At 41.7% G+C, this 26,119-nt stretch overlaps 1 protein-coding gene across 1 annotated transcript in view; it reads left to right on the top strand.

The window, feature by feature from the left end:
• The window catches only part of MAP1LC3B (microtubule associated protein 1 light chain 3 beta), a 45,041-nt gene extending 20,762 nt beyond the window's left edge, over positions 1 to 24,279 (top strand). The window contains exons 2-4 of the mRNA XM_078670772.1: positions 5,886 to 5,941; positions 9,916 to 10,022; positions 22,461 to 24,279. Coding sequence (XP_078526898.1) covers positions 5,886 to 5,941; positions 9,916 to 10,022; positions 22,461 to 22,635 — 338 coding nt within the window. The 3' untranslated portion in view covers positions 22,636 to 24,279. The remainder of the gene's footprint in view (positions 1 to 5,885; positions 5,942 to 9,915; positions 10,023 to 22,460) is intronic.
• Positions 24,280 to 26,119: the final 1,840 nt, after the last annotated feature.

Genomic DNA, 26,119 nt, shown 5'->3' on the forward strand with positions numbered 1-26,119 from the left:
AACCCTTGGTTTGATCAACAGACCTGGCTGGATTGGTGGCCTATCAGCGGAGTAATGGTTTACCATTATTATAGTACCCATCAAAAAACTCAATATAGCACTGTCCACCACAAGTAAATAATGTTGTTTCCATCTACATCCTTGCATCCTCAAACTACATGTTGTCTCAATTGTATTCTCTACATCCCTTCAATCCGGCATGAAAAACAGACCTTCATTCAAAACTTCAGTTTGTCGCCTCTGCTTTGTTTTTGTCTTTCAAATGTCCCTCTCCTTAACTTCTGTCCTCTGCATACTTCCTCTCTCTGAGCATAACGTGCTATGACAAATGCATGTTTGCCTTATTCTCTAATATTGTAATTTTGTAAATTGCCCACAACTCATTTACAAGATCACAATCTCTGCCCCTCCCTTAGAAAGTCACACCTATGCAACCTAACAACACTGAGTCTCCCCCTGAATCATCTATTAATCTCACCAACCATGTGCATGACCTCACATACCCCCACTAATAACCAATAACACCTGGTTTCCGGAGCAGCGTGGAGCCCAGCATAAAGTGTTTTGACTCCTCATCGGCCATTATTAGCCATTATTAGCCATTGTTTTGAGACTACTACGTTTTATAAATGGGTGACTCGTCCCACCTCACATCAGGAGTGCTGTTTTTAATTCGCGTCAAGTAGAATCATCTAGAGAGATTTTCAATACAGTTAAGTCTTTTTCAGACCCAGTAGCCCTTGAACGTGTTCAGCAGGCATCTCAGGCCCTCTGTCATCGCCTCTCTGACTATTTTGAGGAAAAAATTGCTACAATCTATGACTCTTTCCCGAGTAGCTCTAACTCTGTCACTGTTGAAAAATTAGATATCCCTTCAGACCTTACACCGGTCTTTTCAGCCTTTGAGGAAATTCACTTAGATCGCTCTTTAACAGAGTTGTCTAAATGCAGATCAGGCTCTCCTCTCGATCCGTGGCCTGTTAAACAATACAAACAATTGGCTCCCCTTTTAAACCCTCTACTTAATGATATTTGGAACGAGTCCCTGAGATCCGGACTCTTTCCGGATGCCTGGAAACATGCCCTCCTCGTCCCCATCCTCAAAAAAGTCAATGCAGACCCTGATGAACCTGCTAACTACAGGCCTATATCATTACTACCTGCCCCAGCCAAGGTGCTAGAAAAACTCGCACACCAACAACTTGTTGGTTTTCTTGAGACCCATGGCCTTCTCCACACTTCCCAGCATCGATTCAGGACGGGCCATAGTACCAAGTCGGCACTGATTGAAATGGCCGATTCCGTACGGTGGAAACTGGACGGGGGTTCAAGAGCGGTGTTGGTGCTGCTCGATTTATCGGCAGCTTTTGACACCGTCTCTCACCCCGTCCTGATTGACCGCCTTAGGTCTAAGGGCATTCAAGGAAAGGCTCTGGATTGGTTGTCCTCCTTTCTTTCCAATCGACCACAGGCAGTGTCTACACCCCCTTTCATGTCCAATCATCGCCCATTAAAATGGGGAGTCCCCCAGGGCTCGGCACTGAGTCCTTTATTATTTAACGTGTGCTTTTCCCCACTTGCAGAACTTATCTCGGAGCTGGGAATTAAGGTCATCTCATATGCAGACGATATTCAACTCCTGTTTGCCTATGATAATATCCCTATTGCAACCACCTTTGACCCATTAAAAAACTGTCTTCGTAAGATTGCTCAGTGGATGGATGATAATTTCCTCCGACTTAATGCGGGAAAAACGGAGGTCTTATTCTTTCATCAGCCATCACCATTGGATTCTAACCTCTGGTGGCCACTCGACCTAAGCTCTGCCCCCCTCCCGAAGGAATCAGTTAGAAACTTGGGGGTTAGATGGGACACCACCCTTTCTTTTAAAAATCAAGTTCAATCAGTGTCCTTCTCCTGCTTTTTGAAGATTAGGATGATTAAGAAATGTATTAATTTTCTCCCTTCCAACACCAGGAAAACGATTGTTCAGGCCCTTATCACCTCGCATTTGGATTATGCGAATGGTCTTTACTTGGGGCTGGCTTCTGGCCTCTTAGATAGGCTTCAGATAGTCCAAAACGCAGCAGTTCGGTTAGTTTGTGGTATCTCTCTGCGAGAGCACATTTCTCCCCACCGACGGGCACTGCATTGGCTACCGATCCAAAGAAGAGCCGAATTTAAGGCTCTTACCCTAGCCCATCGTTCACTCAGGGGTAAAGGATGCGTCTATCTGTCCTCCTGTCTCCAGCCCTATAGCAATGCTAGGAGTCTCCGTTCTAGCTCTCAACACTTGCTGTCTACTCCTAGATACAAAAGAGCTCGTTCAGGGGGCAAAACTTTTCAGGTCAACGCTTCTGCCCTATGGAACAAACTGCCTGTTTCTGTTCGTATAATAAAAGATGAAATACCCTTCCATAGAGCTCTAAAAACTCTCCTCTTCTGTTAACGTTCCCCTCAATCGAGTAAGATCCTGCACAGCTGCTGAAACGCCGGGACACCCCGTTGGGGTAGCTGCGCGCTATATAAAACACACTAAATAAATACCAATTTAATTTTTTTTAAACTCCTGTGCCGATCTACATTAAACAAATTGTTCTGACTATATCTGCCTATTTCACTAATGCTCTCTCGTGGGAGGAGTCTCCGGCAAACCTCACCAAAGCCAAGGCACGTCTATCTTGGGTAAGAATACCTCTCCTAGAGTTCTGAACAATAGTAAATATGATGCCCTTGGAAACTAAAGAAATCCTTGTAATTAGATCTGAGCAGATGGAAGTATCACACGGTTTTATAAGTATTCAAAACAAACCTGAATGTCTTAATATGCAAGGAAGCCACAGAAGGGTAGAATACGCGTATGTGTCTGAAAGGTGTCCCTAAAGTATTGTTGTGTTCGTATTTCTGGGGGTGGCTTTTATTGTGCACCTTCTCCAGTGTGTTCACTGCTCCTATCCAACAGTCTTTGCTAGATTGCGGGTGGCATATCAATAGAGGACAAGATAAACTTCAATGGGGCCTCTATTCCTTTATTTAGAGAATGGTAGCAATGACAAGCAGCAGGCTCTTGATTATTTCCAGTGCCCTCATCCTTTAAAGGGGAAGCTATCACCCCTCAACTTTATTTCACCTGTAACGTGACAGTTAGATATGCCATTACGTAGCAAGGTATTATACTTTTAATGAATCAACTGTCACTGTGTTGAGCAGTCTCTCAGATACAGTGCAAGAGGACTGCTCAATCTGGACTACACAGGCCCTGCCCACAATTAGGGGCAACAAGGTCGTTTGTTAGAAGCTTAGGGTGGGTTTCTGTGAAAGGCCCGACCCCCGACAATTTAAGCACTAGAGAGCTCAGAAAGAAATTTTCACATCATATGGTATGTGGCCATTTTAAATGTACATAAGCCTACCAGTATCCAATGACACCTAGCGGAGGTTCTGAAAAGGTAGCCCGTCACCTTTAGCCAATTGGCAGCTGAAGAGTTTATGAACACATAACGCTGGTTATTTTTACCAGTCTTTCCCATCACCCCTGAGTGGAAGTTTGATTTCCTGGCAGTAGTGGTGCTTCTGCTTGGATAGTGAGTGAGAAGCACCAAATCTGCTGTTCTAAGCCTCGGAGAGGGAGCCTGGCTGCCCAGCCGGACCCGCAGCATGCTGGGGCCTGTCCCTGTAAAGCTGTGCCAGCTACTGAAGCTGGCTCTGCTGGTAGATGTGCTACTCGTCATTTTACTCAACATGCACTTGCTACTAGCCTCTTTTTAGCAGACCATCGCTTCCTTGCACACAACAAGTACCCTGCATGCTTTGACTCCAGTTGGTGCCACAAGTTCCTAAACTGACAGCTTTCATTCGCGACCTGGGGCCGGCTATGCGCGCTTGACCTATTTCATTTATACTTTATTCTAAACTGTAGCACTCTTTACTACTGAGTAGCCCTTCACCCCCAGCAACCACAGAACTCAGTCATTCCAAAAACATTCTGCACCTGTCATCAATGGCCCTCTTATCTCGTATCCATCACAGTACACCATGTTATTTCTGTCTATTAATGCCCAGTCAGCTCTCTTCAGCCGTTGTGTAGTGAGTGGTACTTTCTCACCCCCTCCCCCCGAACACATCCTTGTTAAAGTTGACCCAGCTGCATTTATGGTCATGCATGCCAGTGTGTTCGATCATACCTTTTTAGATCTCTGCTCTAGACCGCTCGCATGTGCTGTCTCGAACCAAGACATGTTGTATCTACTTTGTGGGCTTACAGCCTGCCCCACGACTTCCCATTTGCTGGCTCTCCTTTTGTGAAGGGCATGCATACCTCTTTTGAACCTTAATGGGTCGGTAACTGTGTGTAGAAATGTACAACTAAAAACATTCACATTGACGGCGCCAAAAGCTCGGAGCCTGGCCTTTGCTGAGACCTATTGGCTTCGCTAATGCTTGTTTCTATATATTTTGTGTTTTTGAAGGGAACCTAGGCTTGGCATTTATATATGCCTATTTGAAAGGAGGGACTGGGCAGGAAGGATTAACAGGTACGTAAACTTGTCTGAACAGTAAAATAAAAGGCAAAGTTTCACTTTATGCCATTGCTGCGTTGGATCAGCTTGGTAGTCCTCCCTCTTGTGAGATTGTGTGTTTTAGTGGCTGTAGCTCAGATGTGTATGTAATTTCATTTGCGGCCCCCATCACTCTGCGAATAGGAAGAAAAAAAAGTCAGTCTGCTATTGTCCACACCAAAGTTTGTACAACAAGTAGATCACCTTTTGTTGCCGGAAGTGGACCATGTGTTACCCTAATACATCAGTGCACCAGAGTGAAGTCTGGGGAGTATGGTAAGCGTAAGCAAGCTTGACTGCCGTACACAGTGACTTTGCTCAGCCAACCTAATAGATTAATTGCCTCACTCTGTACACTTAGCTACTTTTCATTTAAAACTGATAGGATTTAGAACATCGCGGCTACCTAGTTTTTCACTACACCATTGCCCATTACGACCAGTGTACAGGTGATACTTCTGCCCAGATTTCAAGATCTTTTTGTACTGTTTTCTACCAAGGGTGGTATGAGATCAAACTATGCCATCTCGTTGCACTCTTCTCTGGTACTCTTCAGCTCATCTCCCTAAACACTGGAAGGGAAGGAAAGAGTCCTCCACAACAACCTCTACTCTTCTCCATCCTGTCTTCCCCCAACCCCCTAGTCTCTTGCTCTGTGTCACTCTCTTATGCTGTCTCTAGTTCTCTTTGTCGGTTGAGGGTGTAGTTGGAACTTTCTCTGCAGTTTAGACCAGTGCTACGCTATTATGGTACTAACCTGTTTATTCATTGTTCTCGTGTGAAGGATGCCCCTTAAATCTGGCTACCCGCCGTCCACCCACCTCCCAGGTTGAATTTCAAGTAGACGGCTAGCCTTCCTTCAGTTTTGTGCATGCTGATGCACACTCCTGGAGGCATTCTGCCTCTTTCAGAGAAAGGTGGCCTGGGTGCAGCGACAGGAGCATGCCGACACCGCCCAGAATTCAGGTGGGAGACCTAACCAACAAATCCAGTGGGAGATTCAAGTGGCGTATGCCAAGCATTTTCCATTCTCTTGTGTTTTACCAACACTGATTTTTTTTCCCACTTTCTCCCTTTCATAGTTTAATTTGTTTTTCATATTTTCATGCGTTTGTTTTCTTAGTAAAGAGGGGAACCTTTCATAAGTATTGGAAGGTTTGTAGGTTTATGCTAGTATTCGTAACTCCTTTTACTTGTGTTTAGTGGATGAATAGTATTCTGGACTGCTGCACTTGTCTCTGAAACGTTTGCACCTGGCTTTTATTTTTAATCAAGCAAAACTGTTTAGTTCACAATTTGACCGTCTCTATTTCCTGTCCCCCACAGAGCAGCGAGTGGAAGATGTACGACTTATTCGAGAGCAACACCCAAATAAAATACCTGTAAGTTATGCTTCATCGTCAGCTATTTTCCCACTTGGTGACGTTTCAGTATAGTGCACCTTTCAAACGTTTTGTGTGGATCACTGTACAGAAGTTACTTTGTTGAAAATCTGTGAGCTTTTCAGTTCGAGCTGTATTCGGTGTTTCCACAGGGAATTTGGAACGGATGGTCCCGAAGTAGTTGCATTGATAATATGGGAGAATGGCTGACTGTGAAGCGTTTGACAGCTTTGTCTGTCTGGGTAGAGTGAAGTGGAAGGGTAGTATGGAAGCATGAAAGACGCATTCTCAATCATTCTGGAAGTGAAGTGTTTTTACTACTTGCTTTTTAGTTAGCAGAGTTCTCGGAGCCTGGGCGCCCTCCTCCTAGGTTCAGTTAGGTATGTGCAGGGAGAATAGTGTGAACTAAGATGATAAACTCTCTAAATAGATCAACCTATCAGAGGAAAGGCCCAGTCCATTGTTACACAGCTTCCCGCTGTACAATTAGGGTTTTTTTATACATATTTTTTGTTATGGTTGGGAACGGGAGGGGGGGTTGTTTTAATAATTAAAATTTGATTCTGTGCTTACCAACTGCTTCCACCAGTTAATTGCAGTCGGTATCCAGTATCACTCCCAGCAGTATGCCAGATGGCCCTCCGCCCTGTGTACACTTGGGGTCGCTCCAGTAATTGAAGCCTCTGGGAGTGTGGGGTGGGGAGTTGGGGGAGGTGGTATCCTCAAGCTCGAATCTCGTAGGGTCTTCACATTCAGATTTTTAAAATATATTGCATATTTCTTAAAAACGTGTCCTGTTCCATTCAAGAATATGAACTGTGTAATATGTTATTAGAATGTTTATTCATAATCATTGCCCACAGTAACCAGAATCGGACAGTCTAACCTATATTCGGATAGTCTGTTTTGAGCATCTCGTACTACTGTAATTCAATTGAAGCAAGAACGGATTTTCCAAAATCCACTAAACTGCGTCGGAAAGTAAAAGATTCTCACCCTGCTTATTTCAGCAAATTTTCTTTATTAGAGGTCTAAACACAAAGTGAAGGATGAGTTTGGGCATAAAGCAGGGGCGAATTGTTAACCGTCATTTTGGAAGGTAAAGCAGAACTGTATGGTTGGCTGGACCCAGGGATGTGGAATTCCTATAGCCCGACGCCCAGGACATATTGTTTGGGGTCAAGGGCAACAAGTTTTAATGTGTATTTTGTCCTTGGGACAAGTAGGCCCAACCCCCTGCAGCACAAACCCTTTGGCTGCCAGGTTGCAGTAGCACATTAATGGGAAGGGCACTGCCTGAAGTTAAGTGCTTATTTGCGTGCTCATGTTAATGCTGTTCAAACTTGTATTTATGGTTCATTAATTGAAAGCCTTTATTATTAGGGTGAGCGCTCGAAGTAAATGTAAGTTCTGACTGCACTACTGACAGTGGTTACAGTATAAAAATGTGAACTCACGGTTTCAAAGTTTAGCAATATGAGGCTATGCATAATGCTCCCAGAATGCTCTCTGATTAGATGCAAATATTTGCAGAAGCTTGAGAGCAAGATTAATGACTCTTTGCTTTCAATATAAAATGTTCCTAAAAAAATGAAAGTAGGAAAAAAATACATTTTGCTAAACTACTGTGAAATTTCAGGTACCGTTTGTTTGCAGCATCATTTAGTCAAATGTGTTGATGCATGCTAGTATTTCGCAAAAATATTCATATTGGAAAATCAGTGTAACCAGTTTCAATAAGATTATGAGTAACAAAAATAAACAAGCATTTGCAAAGCCAGTAGGTCTGAAATTAGTGGTCAGCTTTTTAGTTTTGCCAATACGTGACTTGTTTTGGCATGGTTTTTGTAAAGCCTTCTTGATGTGAGAACTGCCGGGCCCTCACCCTTATAACAAACATTGGCAAAAGCAAAAAAAACAAAAACCAAATTGGTCTAAAAAAAGCACACACTGCCACATTAGTTACTGCCACTGAACAAAACTACTTTGTGTGCCAATATACTCCTTGTGAAAGAGCTTGATGCCGTCACTCACAGTGAAGCCAGCCGATACAGAGAGAGGGAGAGAGAATTTTAACAAACACAAAAGGTTGTGGTTAATGCCCGACCAAATTAGGGGCCCTATTATTAAAGAAAGTCTCAAAAGTGCACCCTTGGTATATTTCCTTGCATTAAGTTCAGCTATACAGCTTTCGTGAATTTACAAGAATTTATAGAAGTAGGGCAAGAAATGTACTCCTGGAAAATATTTGTGAACTGCAGTTTATCATGAGCAAATATGCATGTATAGATATGCTCATGCGAAAACCAGACTGTTTGCAAGGCCATTTTCCCATCAACCACTTTTTTCCCAACTCTGGAAGAAGGTTTACGTCTGCCATTGTCAGGAGTAAATTTCCAACATTTCTCAGTCTGGGAAAAAATTAGAGAAGAGTTGTTGAAAACCCTTGAAACATGCAAGCTAGTAGATTTGCACAGACTTAAAGGGCATTCCAACCCTGGAACTATTGCTTACCACTACCTTCAGTCCCAGTATGTAGATCTGCAGAAACGTGGCAACATAAAGGGATTGTTAATATTCAAAAACTACTATGGTATGAGCCCTGGCATAATCAGAGAGGCTATATAAGAGCTCTTATATAATGAGATTGCTGCCATAATTTGTCGCCGAACCACATGACACCAAAGGGACAAGTGGATTTTGTTAGAGGACAAGTAGATTTTGGAAGCAACTTGCCCCATGGACAAGTAGATATTTTAATAAATTCCACACCCCTGTAGTCTCCAATAACCGAAAATGAGTGGCTTCCATTCGAGTGGCTGACTATCGATTTGCATATAGGAGGATCCCTTCAACACAGACACTTAGCCATGCATGCATACCAGTGGAAATATTTTCTGGTCTGTGGCCCGTTTCCTTGTTAATACCCACAAAAGAGTTTTTCCTAGGGGGTGCTTCAGTATCACGCGGCGGTAGATGTAATAAGAAACTGGGAGCTGAGACCAGGGTCATCCCTTTTTTTTAGAACAAACTGCAAGAGCTCAGGATCTGAAGCATAGCATTTGAAAGTTGTGAATTGTGTGTCGGACTAAAAAATGTTAATGACTCTGAGTGCTAAACCTAGGAGACCCTAGAAGATTGTGGATTAAAATTATTCTCCAGTTGCGATTACGTGCGCTGGGCTAGGGAGGAATAAGGGGTGGGTAGAGGGATAGTTGGGTGGTCGTGGGTGGTGCTGTTTCTGATTGGGTTTGTGACATGCTCATACATGTTTTGTTGTTCTGACAGGTCTCTCCTGACTGTGGAGGACTGCATACATGCTATACCTGATCAATAAAATAAAAAATATTGTTGTGAAAAAAAAATTTATTCTCCAGACTGCAAGCAGGACCATATCAACCCCTGAGACGTTCACTCTAGATACACAAATGGATGCTAAACTAAAGCTTAAATATGATATTTGGAACTACATGCAGACCAAGCATGTACACATTTGATAAACTTCGTGTGCTTGAAATTTGTTAGGAGCTTGCCATTAAATGGTGAAGAGAGGAGCTATTTCACAAAAACCTCCAATTCAATACGCAGTTCAATCCAGTAACTCGAACCTCCCCAAAATGACGCCAAAAGAAAAGTGTGGCCTACGTACCATTTGCAGATATTTAAATAAAAAAAAGTGAAATTCTATAGACACATGAAATGCTTTGACAGTGCATCAAGATGCAGTGGATAACGAGTTGTCTTGTATACCCCTTTGTGTTATTGAAATGTGAATATAACAATCTAGTTGATAACGAAGGTGCTTGTTAACCTTGGCATTACTTTTTATGTTTTTATGATTTTAAATGAACATGTGCTGCGCAAAACATTTATTCCACGTTTAGTTACCGAGAAGAGGTTGCACAAGGTTGCCGTAATCTGCAGTTTTAGAAACCAAGATCCTAATTCGTATTTATTTTCCCTATGATTTCCAGGTGATTATTGAAAGGTACAAGGGGGAAAAGCAGCTTCCTGTGCTTGACAAAACCAAGTTCTTGGTTCCGGATCATGTCAACATGAGTGAGCTGATTAAAATTATAAGGTAATTATTTTTGGTAACTTATACCATATTGATTTGTATAGGGCAGTAAGGGTATCCAGGCACTTAAACCGAAGCCAAAATGTCCTCTTAATATAGGCTCCACTGCATTCACAAAACCAAGTTGGGAAAAGCTTGTTGTGCATTAAGTGTTTGTTGTCTCTTACACGATTCATAAATTCCTCGACAGGATCCCACAGATGCCTGTAGGTTGTTACTTCATATGACCCTTCTCAAGGATATACATATTGAAAGGTAGCGTTTTAAGCCACCAAGACAAAGGTGAAACCTCCAGTCAAAACCAATGCAGAGCACAGCCAACAAATGCTTAAGAAGAAAAGCAACCAGCAGCTGCCATGTTTGATATTTACGCTTTACTTGATATTTTGAAAACCCTAAAGAGATTTGTGAGGGGAGGTGGTGGACTGAATTAATTCTTTTTCCAAATTATTAATCATCTTTTTGCCATTAGCCTTCTTGTATGAGGATATTGTGTCACATAGGCTTAATGCTTGAACTTATAGTAGGTCAGTCAGAATCTAGAGAAAGGGCGTTTGATTTAGTTCTAGATGGACTGGATCCATCCCAGATTTTTCAGGCTAACCACTGACTATGTAAGTGAGATCCATTTAGATTCATTATAACTATACTTGTGTAATTTGGCTAAGTGGCATGCATCCAGCCCTAGTCGGCAGTCATTAAACACCTGTGGTCTAGAACAGCATTTCTTAACCTGGAGTCTGCGGACCCTTGGGGGGGGGGGAGGGTCTACAATGCTTACTTGGGGGATGGGCGGGGGGATGGGGGGGTCTGCAACTACTTATTTAGAAAAAAAACAATAAAGGCAAACTACCAAAGCATATATACATAAATAAAAAAAGCACTGTGTAAAATTGAACATTTTAAAATGCTGGGTAAATGTGAAGAAATTTTAGATTTGGATCTACATAATTGACGTGATTCGAGGGAGTAACATAAGTACAGCAAATGGAATCTAGAATGGGGGAATTGGTGCCCACAATTGTAGCATCCTATGTGTTGGTACCGAGCATTCATTTGGAGCATAAAAGACAGAGACACATGTTAGAGTATAAACTATCACTTTGCCTTTTAGGAATAAAAACAAATTTCGAAAGCTTCAACCCATCCATTAAAATTAAATTTTTATATATTGATTATGAATTAAATATTACAATCCTAATTTGCTTGTGCCCCTTTTTTTTATTTATTATTTTGTCGTTCAGAACATATACAAATTGCGCAACCCGGGTGTCTGGCTTTTAGTAGTGATTAAATAGGGTCCACAGAAGTAAAAGGTTAAGAGGTGCTGGTCTATAATACATTGAAACAAGCTTCACACTCTCAGTCCAGCCTGTGTCCTAGGTTTGCCATTATCATTTTACCTGCCCAGCTCTACCATTAATGATGTGTTTTATATACTGCTTCATACAGCACTTGTACAGTTCCGAAGTGTAGAAAAAATAGTTGCCATTACTCAATAAGCTGTAATAAGTGTACCCCCCTTAAAAAGGTGGAAGGCTGAGTTGCCCTCTTCAAGCTAAGACCTGCAGATCACTAGATGTCGGATACAGGTGTTTTCAGCCGAGCCATCTTGCCTGTAGATGTTTTTTTCAATTTGTCTTGAAATGATTGCTCAGTAGAATGTCCCACGTTTTGAAAAGTACTTCAACTTGTATAACATGGAGTTTCTTCCTGTATTCGGCTTTGTGCAAGAGCTGGGTTCTAAATTGTAATATGAAAATATGTTGATTCAAGTATTGTAATATGCTTTGCCACCTTGAATATAGAGTCCAAGGGTTAACCACATACTAATTAGAGGAGTGTGAAATTATAGAACGTGAGAATTATCTTGGGCTTTTGTGTTTGTAGATGGACACTTGCATGTCTGTAATCCTTAGAGATGTTGGAGTTGAAATGTCGGACAGTAACATACATTTGTCTGAAAAGCTTATTTTGATTGCAGTGTTAAAGGAGCCTTGGCCAAGCCAATAGTTTCGGTGCTGGTTGGCTTTAGACTTTGCCAGGGCGTGCTTTATTTTGTCAAGTTTTTTTTCTAAAACGTTATTTTTGAGGGGCTTCCCAGGCCTTGCTAATATAAAAAATAAAAATTGGCTAAAAGCTATAAAAAAACATTTGGGGCTCACAAAGTACATTTTGCAATAGCAGTTCTTGGCACTAAAGGAAATTACTCTGTGTGGATGTGCTCTTTGTGAAAGGGCATAATGCTTTGTTTCACAGAAATTAGCCAGTGGCTGTAGTGGGCTGATGATCAGCTTCCCCATGCTGTGTACTGTAACGGGCAGGCGTAAAATGTGAATGATGCAATAACAGGACCGTGCTTGAACAGGCCTGTCTGAAAGCCCCAACTAGTAAATACATTTTTTTAATGCGTGGGTAAGCAAAAGGTCTTGGTTAATGCTACAACTAAAATAACAGCAGGAAGTGGTCCATGTAGGTTTCTCGACTTGCACAATAGTACTTTGATACTGCTCCTTTCAGAAATCCAGGAGTTGCTCTGTCCCCGCATGTTCACTAGTGTAAACTGATTTTGCTGCCCTGTGTAGTGAAGTTCTTTCATACTAGCTTCTGGCATGTTTCATTTCGTTTTTGTTTAAAATATAGTCTTGATGGAGGGGGGGGCATTTATTTTAGTTGTAATCATTTTAAACCTTTGTTAGAAATGGGGTCTCAAGGTGGCAGTGGATTGCACCCTGTTCAAATAGGGACTTTCTCTCTAGTCAGGGTAAGTAATTTACGTACTCAGAATAACCCATGCTCACCCCCATGGCAGCTTGACAAGAGCAGTCAGGCTTATCCCTGCTTGACCATTCCAGTTATATGTTCCGCTACTTGGCCACCATTCCCTGGTGTAGCTGTACGGGCACGGACCACAGCATATGTGCAGATATGTTTTTTATTTTCTCTCAGCCAACCATTACGCTTTTCGGTACAGACAGACCGAGACCGAAAATCGTAATGACTGACTGACAGAAAAACACATATCTGCACATATGCTGTGGTCTGTGCCCCGTACAGCTACACCAGGAAATGGTGGGCAAGTAGCAGAATATATATATATATATATATATATATATATATATATATATATATATTCTCGCTCCGTATACACCTGCCTCCCGCACTCGTAGGCTGGTGCCTGCCTTGTCGGGGGTGCACCCGACATAAATATCCGCTCCAAAAGAGGATTCATTACTGAGGAAGGCCGAGTGCCGAAAGCGCGTTCTTGAAATAAATTTTGTGCATCTACCCTGTGAGTGCTGCCATCTCTTTTCCGCGCGACAGCGGTTGAGACTCTTTTGGAGCTGATATATATATATATATATATATATATATATATATATATATATATATATATATATATATATATATATATATATATATATTCACTGAAAAAACCATAGGTTTCAGGAGTTATATAGTTAGGAATTAGCTTTTAAAAAACCTTTGAAATTCACTCAAGAAACTATAAGTTTTAGTGGTATTATAGTTAGCTGGACATTTTACTCCTACAAAACCATTGAAATTGCTCCTATATAGTTAGTTGTACTAACTATGTTTCGCGCACCCGCAATCCACTGCTGATGGTCACATATTAGATCATTCATGACATGGTCAGTGACATCACTGATGACATCATCCACTATTACAATTTTTCATCACTCTTTGTAAAATACAGAGTATCATATTTAAATCCATTGTCACAGCAATACAAGTATCTAAAAATCCACTCAGTGATTCATAGATGTATACACACATCTAATCACTTACCTATGGATTAACTCATACATGCTGTCAATGAACAATAGAACACTATCAAAAATACTTATACATCTATATCGACAATAAACAACAGCACGCATCCTATTCACATATGAAGTCATCCTACTCACTTATGCAAACAATGGATCATACTTACATATTTACTTAGCAAAACACTTATACAAACACCACTTCAGGTGTGCCATACTTTTGTCATAAGTAAGACTGTTAGCGCTCTAGTTGTTCTTTAGAACACTCTGGGACATTCTGTCATTGGGCTATAGTTGGGCTACATCGGGCTGATATTTGGGCTACATTTGTTTTTTTTTTGTCTCTGGTGGCCATCTTTGGGCTACATTTGGGCTCTAACATATATATATATAGCCCAATGTAGCCCAATATATATATATTTTCAAAGTTAATTTTCGTAAAAACCACTGGAGCACATATCTTGAGACATAGCAAAGGCACATCGGGCTACCAGTCCCTACAATTTTGCCAAGTTTGGTGGAAAACCATTCAGCCGTTCGGGCTAAAAGTGAGTCCAACCGCCCTCTGGAAATTAACATGGAGAAAACACGTTTTGGGACCCCCCTTTTATCTCGGCCCCCGCTTGACGAATCCCCCCCCCCAAACTTTCAGGGAAGGACCGGAGCGCCGCGAGGCAAAGTTAAGGAAAATTTCAGGAAGATTCCTCAACCGGCGCCAAAGTTATTCCCAATAGAATGTTGCAATTTCCCTATGGAAAACAATCCTAACTACATATACCTACTGGCTATCGCCAGTAGGTTTTATATATATATATATATATGTGTATATATATGTGTATATATATATATGTGTATATATATATATTCAAAGGTTAAATAAAGTATAGCTTTTAGAAAACAATGGCTCCAATTGAGTGATCTGTTGCGCTTGTTGTGGACTCCACAAAGTCAGTCTGACATCGATGGAGCGAGGGCTGGCATCGCGAGTCACACAGACCCTGTTACAGTACCTTATAGGCACCGGAAATCCTAGACGATGCAAGCCGTAGGGAAGTTGAGGCGGGTGCGGCGTCTGTTCCTTACTGCCATGCAGGGTGTTGGTGAGGCTTCACTGAAGTAAATGAGGCATCGGTTCCTGGCAGTGGTGCAGAGTCGCTGATGCCCAGGGACGTTGCTGCACTCACTGGAGGGGAGGGGGGGGTGTAATACAGGGCAGCTGACTGCGGAGCACAGGGCTCACGGTTCGGTCCCCAGCTACGGCGGCAGCTCAGCACCATGTGACTGGACAATAGCTCACATAATTTCCACAACAGCCCCCAGCGCTTTGAGACCCTTAAGGGTGAGTAGTTTGCGCTTTATGAATACAGATTTACATTTAACTTGTAGGACTTTATGCTGAAGTAAAAGTGGCGTAATGCAATGGATGGCACGCTCCCTACATATTGTTTTAACAGTACTGTCCATCCACCGGTTGTAAGTGTAAAAAATCTAAAGGTTAAGAAAAATGAATTTGGATATGGAGATAGAGGGATCTTGTAGCTGAAATGGACCTCTCTTATGTATACTATTGGCATAGTCAAAGCAGAAAAGCACTAAGGAGATGGTAACTTAAGAAATTTGGATGAAACAACCTGATGTAAAAGCATCCTATGGTTACTTGATGGGCGGGTGCTCTCAGGGAGAGCTGACAGTCCATAACCACCCACAGGTTCTTTGCTTGGTTAGGTAGGACTGGTGGTAAATTAATCTTTTGGATAGATCATAGTTTGATGATAGTTGGTCTATTTTCTCCATGCTAGAGTCTCCCATTTTATATATAGTTGTTGTAAATTGGATAGTTTGCATTCAATGGCAAAATACTTGAAGGCATTTAACAAAGGCACAGGGGGCAAAGTGCAATGGAATGTTAAGTTTTAGTATGATTTATGTCTCACCTGCATTATTGGAGGCAGCAAACATGAAAGTGGAAATGAGGTCAGAAAGAGGGCTAAATCACACTTAAAGAGAAGTAGAGCCTTTGGAGAACTCTGGGGAAAGTTTTAGGAAAGCACATCAATCAACATCTGGCTGTGCTCTTTGACGAGAACTCCCTCTTTGATCCAACCCAGGCTGGTTTCTGTCCTAAACAAAGCATTGAATCCTCATTACTCACAGTAACCGAGAAGGTCAAACAGCTTCTGGATAGGGGAGGGGCTGCAGCTATCATCCTCCTCGACCGGACTGCATTGTTCTACACGGTTGATCAGGAGATCCTAGTACTCTGGTTGAGAGAAATAGGTATCAGGGATGCGGCCTTAGTGCCTCTCCTCATTTTTAGGTCTCGCTAGAGTCCGCGCGCATGCGCTGCTCTTGCGAGAAATTTAGTAGCTGCTTTGAAAAGTGCTACCCAGGCCGGCCACCAGCTTGCTAGAACAGGCGCGGCAGCACTTTTTCATGTCGCGCACCACTCACGTCACCACTCGCGTTCGACTCCAGATATCCAAGGTCGGAGGTGAGGCATGTGTAGACAATAAAGGAATCCATGTTGCCTCTAGCCTCTCTCGCTCCGTCTCTTCTCTCGCTCTCTTTCTGCTTTATAATTGCTTCCCCCTTTACTCTACTATTGCCTCTAGCCCGCGTTTCCTCGTTCTCTTCTCACCTTTCATGTCCTCATATCTTAGGGGCAGCAGTCCACTTCTATCTCCCTAGCTCGACCTGCATGTTTCCTATTGTGGTTTTTATCTGGCTCCTCTTTTCCACCTTTTTGCCTTTCAACCCCCTCTTCTATTTCTCTCGCCCCCTCACCTTTTGTCTCTCATCCTCTCTCTCTGTTTCTTGCCGTATGTTATCTTTCTTTCGTCCCCTCTATTGCTTCTCTTCCTTCTGTAGCATAGCTCTTCTTTCTATTTCTCTATATCCTCGTTCCATGTCTCTTATGTTTATACATTTCTCCTTGTCTTTCTTCTTTTTCAATTGCTTCATACCTCTGGAGATGGTGGTTATGTTTCAGAATTAACACCACTCCTACAAACTATAATAAGCTTTGACAAAGCCAGTAGGTTTAGCTTTTGCATAATGGAAGCTCACAGAACACATAGAATATGCAATTTGAGATATCCTTTTAATGTTTTAAAAGGCGAATGTAATGTTGAACTTCACTTTCACCTTTGACACGCATGTTACATCCTGCCCCTTCGAGCTAGATTTTTACTCGTAACATCTATTTATATATTATTATATATATATAACCACAAGCTCCTCATCAAAACTCTGCAAACAAGAGCTGGCCTCGGCGAGGTAGTTCTTGACTGGTTTTCTTCCTTTCTCCATAACCGCTCGCAAATAATAAAACTGAAGAACTACACTTCTGAAACACAGCAAGTCAACAAGGGTGTCCCCCAAGGATCAGTACTTTCTCCTCAGCTCTTCAATATCTATATGGAACCGCTCGCCAAACTACTCAGGAATGCCAACATCCTCTTCCACCTCTACGCGGATGACACGCAGATCTACCTGGAAACCTCTTCACCTAACGACATCCATAGACTAAATGCTGTCTTAAAAGATGTTCAAGATTGGCTGACAAAAAACCACCTGAAACTCAATCCCGACAAGACCGAAACCCTTCTCATCTCTAACAAAGAAGACAACCCTCAAGTCACCGAGTGGCTGAAGTCGATCGATGCTCTTAAAGGCTCACTCACGCCAACTGACTCCGTCAAATCTCTGGGTTTCACCCTAGACCCTAAACTAACCTTGACAAACCACATAAAGAACTCGGCAAAAAGTGCTTTCTTCAACCTCAGACTGCTGAACAAAATCAAACCTTTCATTCCAAACAAGGATCTTAAACTTGCCACACAATCTCTAGTTCTATCCAGACTGGACTATGGGAATTCAATCCTTACAGGTATCCCCAAATCACACTTGGCGCCACTAAAAACAACACTACATGCGGCAGCAAGAATGATCACAGGATGCAAAAAATTCGACCACATCTCGCCAGCACTTAAAGAACTCGAATGGCTCCCGGTGGAAATGCGTAGCACCTTCAGAACGGCCTGCCTAACCCACAAGGCCCTCCACACCGGTAAAAAAGAATACCTGGCAACCAAGCTCAAAAAAGCAGGCCAAAGCAGATATCTGAGAAGCTCCAACTCCCTGCTGCTCATCCTTCCAAAAACCAGAAAGAAGAAAACTGCGGACTGCTCCTTCACTGGAAATGCCCCCAAAATATGGAACTCTATCCCTCCGCATATCAGAACTCTACCGTCCTATGCGGAATTCAAGAACCAACTCAAATCCTTGTTCCTCATCCGCTCCCTAGGTCCCAGATAACTAAGATCTCCTACTGAACTATGTGTTATCTATGTATCCTTTTACCAAAAGTCCCACTTTACGAACTTTCCCTCCCCCAATATTGCCTTTCGAGGACTGCCTCTACCTGTTACATGTATTTTTGTTCACCCTGTCACGCCTGTTACTGTAAAGCGCTCTGCTACCTTCGGGTCTTGTTAGCGCTATAGAAAACTTCTAAATAAATAAAAAAAATATTTAGACGTTCACAAAGTGAAAAAGAAAAGTTACACAGATCTCACTTTCTTTCCGGAGCCATCTTCCTCTGGGATCCCCGAATACCTGAGAAACCTTTCAGTCTTTTTCGTTCCCCCAAAAAATCGTAACCCAAGCACTGCATCCCCAGCTGAGGCAAAATAGGAGTATTTCTTCTGGATTTAAAGTTTAGATGCATTATTTCTAAGGTGGGTCTCTTGCAGAAAATAACTTCTAGGCTAGATGGAGACAACCATCGCATCAGACCCCTGTATTTATGTCTATTTACAACCTTTAAACCTGTATTATCATTGTACGATAAAAATATAATCTTATACATCATTCAGTAATACTGCAGTATTTGCAGTTACACTCCACTGCCTGATCAGACTTCCACTCTTGAACCTTCGGTGGGGAGCTGGCTCTTTATATAGTGCTCCAAAATGAGGTACACTGGGTAGAGTCCAGGCAAACCCTGAATGGTTTACAGAAGCACAAATGATATCCCAAATGCTCTCTTTTGTGGTAGTATGAGCGAGCAGTTAGATGTATCAAAGGGTAGAACTAAGCATTTGTTGATCTAGTCCGAGGCTATAAATGAGACACACTCAAGAATAAATCCGAGACCAATTTAGAAACAAGCATTGGCATAGCCAATAGGTCTCGCTTTTGGGGCCTTATAAGTATTTAGGTATGCAGCACAATATCCTTAGTGCAGCAACACCAACTGTTGCATGGCTAAACACTTATAAGGTCCCAAAAGCGAGACCTATTGGCTATGCCAATGCTTGTTAAAAGATGGGTCGTTCGCATCTGTGAACCCCATTGCTATTTAAAGCTGTTCCCTTGAAGTGTGGGGTCCCACTCTTAGCCACACACTCTTTAACAATTATGTGCGACCACTGGCAAGCATTGTTAGAGAATTCGGAGTGGCAGTCATCTCTTATGCCGATGACACAATTGCTTGTCTTCTTACTTGCCCCAGGGGTGGGTTCCCAGCATCATCTAGCGTCTTGCCTCAAGAAAGTGGCCTACTGGATGGCGAACTGTTCACTAAAACTAAACGGTGACGAAAGCGAATTAATGTTAGTGGGGAATAATCTAACCCCCACAGACAATGCTAGATTGACCCAACTGTTTGCCCCCTCCGTCTCCGTCCCCCCCCCCACACACCCCTTCCTGTCCAATAAAAAGTCTGGGTATGTGGCTGGACATTTCACTATCCACAGAAGCCCAAGCAAAAAAAGTGACTACATCATGTTTCACTGTGCTAAGAACTTTATGCAAAATCCTAGACTTACTACCTGTACACTCCACGAGAACTGTAGTTCAGTTGCTCCTTCTTTCCCATCTAGACTACGGTATTTCTTTGTATTTGGACTCCCCATAAGTGGTTGTCAAGCGACTTCCAAGTGGTCCAAAATACGATGGCAAGGACCATTGTTAAGCTGCCCAAGCACTCATCCGCTAAAAATGTTCTGGCCTCTTTGCACTGGCTCCAGTTGGAGCAAAGAATAACGGTGAAGGCATTATGCATGACACACGGGGCAATTAACCACAGAGGCCCCACCATGTTTCGGGATCTCTTGGTACCCTCTACTCCCAAAAGGACTTTAAGATCCTCTAGTACAGGTCTTTTGAAGGTCCCACGTATTGAAAGGACCAGATGAGGTGGAAGATCTTTCCCCCTTTTTTTTAAATTTTTTATCCACCAAACAATGGAATTCAATGTCAATTGATCTGGGACTGAATAGAAGGAGAATACATTCAGAAAGATGCTAAAAACTTGCTTATTTCCCTGCCAATTCAGTCTGCTATAGTTGAGACATCCAAGATGCACGTCACTACTCATGCAGCGCTGGGAAGCCTTAGGGTAGCTATGCGCTTTATAAATCAATGTAACTCTGGCGGGGGATTATTCTGAGATTGGGGAAGTGGTGTGATGAAGGATCTTTTAGAGGAAGGCACAATCCAATGCCCTATATTCCTTTGTTTCAAGTCCCTGCAATAATGTTGAGTGATATCAAAGGAGGAATAGGACCACTATCAGAACAGCTGCCACTCCATTGAGCCAACGGTACTCCTAATGTCATGAAAAAAAAGTTGATTGGAAGCTAATGTGGCATATTGGTTCAGCTGACTTTTAAAATGGCCTTCCTCAGAAAGGTGTTGTGCTCCTTGATATGTGAGCCTGGCACAACCGTGCATAGTGACACAGGCTCCACACACTTTTCTGTAGCCTGGCTATGTTCTCCGTGTCACCAAGAAACAATTTTGCGGCTATTTCGGACAACCCCATACTTTCCTCAACCTTTTCTGTGGGATCATGCGTTCTTGTTCAGATGAAACCTGATTCTCTTTTCTCCAGGGCCTCTGTTATCAAGTGATCACCAATATCATGGCTGTCAAAGCCAAAGATCAAAGATCAGGCAACCAATAAACCTATCCAAGGAAATCCCCAAAATGTACGCCTGTCATCTGCAACCTTATAATTATACCTTTACTTGTGCAGTGGGCAATAAACATGTCCCACATTACTTCTGTTCATCCATCTGATTACTAGCAAATTTGTAAAAGTTGAAACAGAAGGATCTGAATTGTTGACCACAACTATCCTCGCTCTAGCAAGGCACCTACGCACTGTCAACCTGAGCTTAGTTAAATTCTTGTTCTGCAGATGTTCATCCATCGGTAGGAGGAGGTCCAGTCAGAGGAGCGGTCATTTTAGATCTATGTCCCAAAACCTCAGATTTAATATCCTGTAAATGCAGTATGAAGTCTAATTCATCAAAAAGCATGTACCTGATCTGTTTCCTGTTAGTTAGTACTTTGTCAGCAGAATCCTGGCACTTTGTGGCATTGGCACGCTTTGCCCCTTGTTTCCTAAAAATAAATAACTTTACTGTGAATTTAATTTCCTGTTGATGAATGTGCTTGGTCTTTGGTAATTTTTGTTATCTTTTTTTGCTGAGGACTATGCTATTTGACATTAAGAGAAGGTATTCTGGTGGGGTATCCTCTACCACCCTGGCTAGTGATCACTTTTAGTTCTCACCCACAGCTAAAAGTTGTATGTTTACAAAAGACCTCTTATGACACAGATCAAAACACGTACATTAGGCTTAAAGCCAGTCCATTGCTTACCATAGGCTGGCTTTCTTTCTTCTCGTTTGCTTACTTCTTATTCAATTGCTTTCCTGCCTCTTCTTTCCTTTGGCTGAAACATACCCAATCACAATATTTTAGATTGGATGACTTGCATCCTTCCACTGCTGACGTACTTCTTTTCTTTAAGCATTCTATGAGAGATCATGTTATCTTGTTCTCACTCATATGTTCCTCCCCCTCAAATACCAACCCCATCTGTCTGCGCTGTTCCTCCTTCCTCCCCACACTCTCAGCTCATGTCTCATTTCCACCCCCACCTTTGTCCTCTTACCCCAGCTCCCACCTCATACAACTCCATAGCTCCACTAATTTCCATCCCACGTTCCTTTGTGCCCACACTTGCACCTTGTCTTCTCCCCCACCCACTGTTCCTTTGCACCAGATCACTCCTGGCACAAAGAGCTGTGGACCTGGCAGCAGCTATTTTCTTAAAAAAAAAAAAAAAACGTTTCAATGAAAGTAAAAGTTTTTTAAATGTATTGCTCTGAGTGGCATCCTCTATCTAGGATCAGTAAATTAAAAAACTGAATAAGAGGGTGTCCAAATATGGAGAGACACATTATTGCGCTTGTCATGCGCCTGCCAGCAGCATCATTACATGTATGCACATTTTCGGGTTGTCTAGCTTTTTTTTTTACTTCTATTTATATCCCTGAGGCTGCCCAGCATCTGGAAAAAGCATGGCCAAAGACAGTAGGTCAGAAAAGAGAGACCTATTGACTTTGCAAAGCTTGTTGGCACATGGTTCCCATCACTCATTGATATGAACTATTCTTGTGGCTGTTTAGCATGCATTTAAGATAAGTGTGCCACTATGCTCACTGTTCCAAGATCTTCCATTGCAAAATGTAGAGTAGGTGGTTGCAAAACCATAGTAGATCTTTGATTATTCCAGCTTCTAATATTGTGATGCTCCAGCACGTCAACTCACTGACTGTGTTTCCAATTACAGGAGACGCCTACAGCTGAATTCTAATCAAGCCTTCTTCTTGCTTGTGAATGGACATAGCATGGTCAGCGTCTCTACGCCTATATCGGAGGTCTACGAGCGTGAAAAAGATGAAGATGGGTTTCTCTACATGGTCTATGCCTCTCAGGAAACATTTGGAATGCAATCTCCTGCCTAAAGCTATTTTCCTGTGTCCTGGTCGGCTTTATTTTTGTTGCAATTCCCTTCACTAGAAGGTAAAACACAGATTTCAAAGGGACGTCACCATCAGTTGTGCTAAGATTTTAACATCTACTGAAGAGAAACCGATAAACGCTTTAGTATTGATGAGCCTGTTCATTTTGGGTAAAAAACAAGACCAATGAGTAAAGTGGTTTTGATGGATGAAAGTACAGATTGTACTTTTAGCTTGCCAAAAAAAGAATGCGCCTCCTGAACCACGTGTTGGTTTGAATAAATGGTATTTAAAGTAAAATGGAGTGAATGGTCTAGTTCCTCAGTGTAAACTTCTAGTTGACTCTGAGTAGACCCTTCTTTCCCCTCCTCCACATGTCAAGGGATTTATTTAGGCAAGAACTGCACAGTTGCTAATGCATGACCTTTACATCTTACTCAAACAACGTAACTTATCGAAGTGCTTTTCCCTTACATCAGGTGAGAGCTGAAAGACTAAATAGGATGGGTATTATTTTAGAAGCGATCAGTTTCCTCTGTGATTCGTTGCATACCAAATGGTATTGCTTTACCTATAGCACAGAGACCTGTGAACCTTTTAATATAACTGTAGCACAGGAGTTTATTTTATTTAATATAGAAAACAAATAAGTATCTTCCTGAGTGCATTCTCACTGCTGCCGTCTCACTGTGCACATCAGCTGGCTTCCAGAATAGTACCATGCTTAAATGTAATCAAGTACATTTGTTCTTATTTCTTTCTTGCACGTAGAGATAGGTCAGTTAAAATCAAAGCAAATTATGAAGAAGTTATTGTGTCAGTGCATAGGTTAGAAAACTTTGTGAAAGCGATGAAGAGTGCAAACAGTTGTCCGCTTAAATCGTCGCAGCTGTAAAGGTACATTTCTTTATCTGTGATCTATGCTTTAAGATATAGGAAGACACTTTTGTGCCCACCTATACAAAAAGATTCATTTCTATAATACCTTTCAGAACCCCAAAAGTGGGTTGTATCCCAACAAGATAACTCTTGCTGACGTATCTTATTTCCAGAATAATTGTGTGTGTTTATCTAGCAAACTGAGACTTGTAAAAAGTATTGCTAAACATTTCAGGTTCCTTTTTAGCTTTAAACTAGATTGAAAAGTAAAATTGGTTTGTTGATGCTTTCACCGGCTTGCATGGGATGTGAAATCTTTAATTTCTGAAGCAGACATTACTACTTCACGTGCAGAGATACATTAAGCTAGGAGTCCTCGGCAAAGACTCCATATATATTTACAGGTATGATAACTGTATAAGTGAAAGCTCCAACCTATTTGAAAGGTAGGAAAGTGAAGAAAGCACTGTTTCTTCACCCTGGTATTGTATAGAACATTAATATTTTATTCGCCCTATAACATTTTGCATGTATTGCACTCACTGTTTACCCATATCTGCTTGTTTCCTCTGCTGTATACTTTTATTTAACTGTATTGTAAACTTCTGTTATGTTCTTGTTAGCTGCGTGAAAAAAATATTTTCTGAATTCATGACTGACAAGTATACTTGTAATTGTGTGATCTGTATGACTGCTTGTGTACAAACGAGTGTTGCTTTTTTTTAAAGATTAATACAGTACTTATACACGGATGCATTACATCCACAATTAAGCGTTTTTTGTGTTTATTTCTAGAGAAACAGCAAAGGCACTTACAAAACGATCTTGCATTTATTTATTTTTCCATAGACAAGGACTTTTTCAGAGGATTATACGATGTAGCCTCTGTTGCAGGGATTCTGCACAAACACAGACGTGTGCGTAGGATTATGGGACCTCAGTGCATAGGGACTGGATCATCCTACCATCTTGGTATCCATGAGCTCAGGGCCAACTAGCTATAATGCTTCACTTGCCTTCCTACTCACTCCCAGAGAGACAAATGATTAGACACCCCAGAACACAACACTCCTGACTCTCTCAGGAATCGCGGTTGCAAGACACACCCTTTTGCTCGCACTCTCGTACTTGTCCACAATAAGATCTGACAGAGGCACCAACAAGTTTAAAATATTTATTTTAACTAATGTGCTCTATATGCAGTATACGTGCCATAATAAGCAGGAAAATGTATGACACAAATATGGTAAGCATAGCAATTAGTCCGTAAATCATGAAAGGAGCTCTCATTATAAAAAGACGGTGTAGCCTAATCTCCTTCCCCTTGTGTAGAAGCAGAATGATTATATATTAGAAGATCTCTGGGCGTTATCTGCAGACCCCATACCTCAGTCTATAGATAGTAGATCTACGTCATAGGTGCTGTCCTGCTCTTCTCCTTGGAAAGGTCCCTCTCAAAGTGTGTACCACCTATTCGTCTATTCTAATAAGACCAAAGTACGTATTCCCAAACAACAGCTGCATAGATATGTTTTGTCTACATGCTAGGGCCTGACCAGATCAGAATAACAAGGGGCATTGTTGACCGACCTTGCTCACAATGTTCAGACTAAATCCCAAGAACCTGCAGAGATCTCATGTGAAAACCGCAAAATAACCAATTTCAAAATCAACCCGTAGTAATGTGCGCAAAGCAATGGACAATCTGCAGCGTGCTCATGCTAACTTGGAGAAGGTGACAATGTCCCCATGGGCCATGTGACACCTCATTTAAAGTAGTGGTAGCGTGAAGAAATGACAAACCTGCAGTCCTTCTGTTGCCAACACTGGTTCCTTTTCTGATGTAAGTTAATGAAACACCTTGTGTAGAAGGGCGGCCTAACATAGGTTCAGGTTGTCTATACCCATGTCTGAGTAAATCTTCATACGATAAATTCACATACAATGGATCTAAATTTAATTTGCGTAGTCTGTGTTTCTGCTGAAAATATTGCATGGATGTGGACCTATGTGGACAGCACTGCTTTACCGTCTTTGACTCACAATTTACTCTTTCTACACCCCCAGCATAGAGTATTCATCTTTATCCTCATCTATTTGGGCTTACTCTTCGGTTCTGCTTCCTGGAGCTCAGAAGTTGTGTAAGTGGGGACTGATATCACCGATGATAAATAAAAGTGGTTGGAACCACATAATGTACAATCCTCTTATAGGGCTGCATTCTTGCATATTTAACAAGGGAAGAAAGGAGAAAACAATACTAAGCAAATTCCTTTGTTTGAAAAACATTTTTTATTTACATATGGGAAGTTTGAAGTTCAAAACAACATAAATGCAGAGGAATGTAATATAGCATGGCATGGCTACAAAAACCTAACTATATCTTACTATGATTAAGAAAAATTGAGACAAAAACACTTGTAACGCTCAAAAGATAAACAGGTATCCAATCAAATAAAAAACACTAGCTGAAGCAGATAACTGGACAATATGAGAAAAAAGTTATTTATTTTGTAATTAATGTATAACATCCCAAGTCATCTACAGCAGGTTTATGGTTTGCTAATATCAAAGGAGTGATTAGCCACATCTTTAATACAATATGAAT

The sequence above is a fragment of the Lissotriton helveticus genome, chromosome 12 (assembly GCF_964261635.1).
Source record: "Lissotriton helveticus chromosome 12, aLisHel1.1, whole genome shotgun sequence".
Taxonomy (NCBI): Eukaryota; Metazoa; Chordata; class Amphibia; order Caudata; family Salamandridae; genus Lissotriton; species Lissotriton helveticus.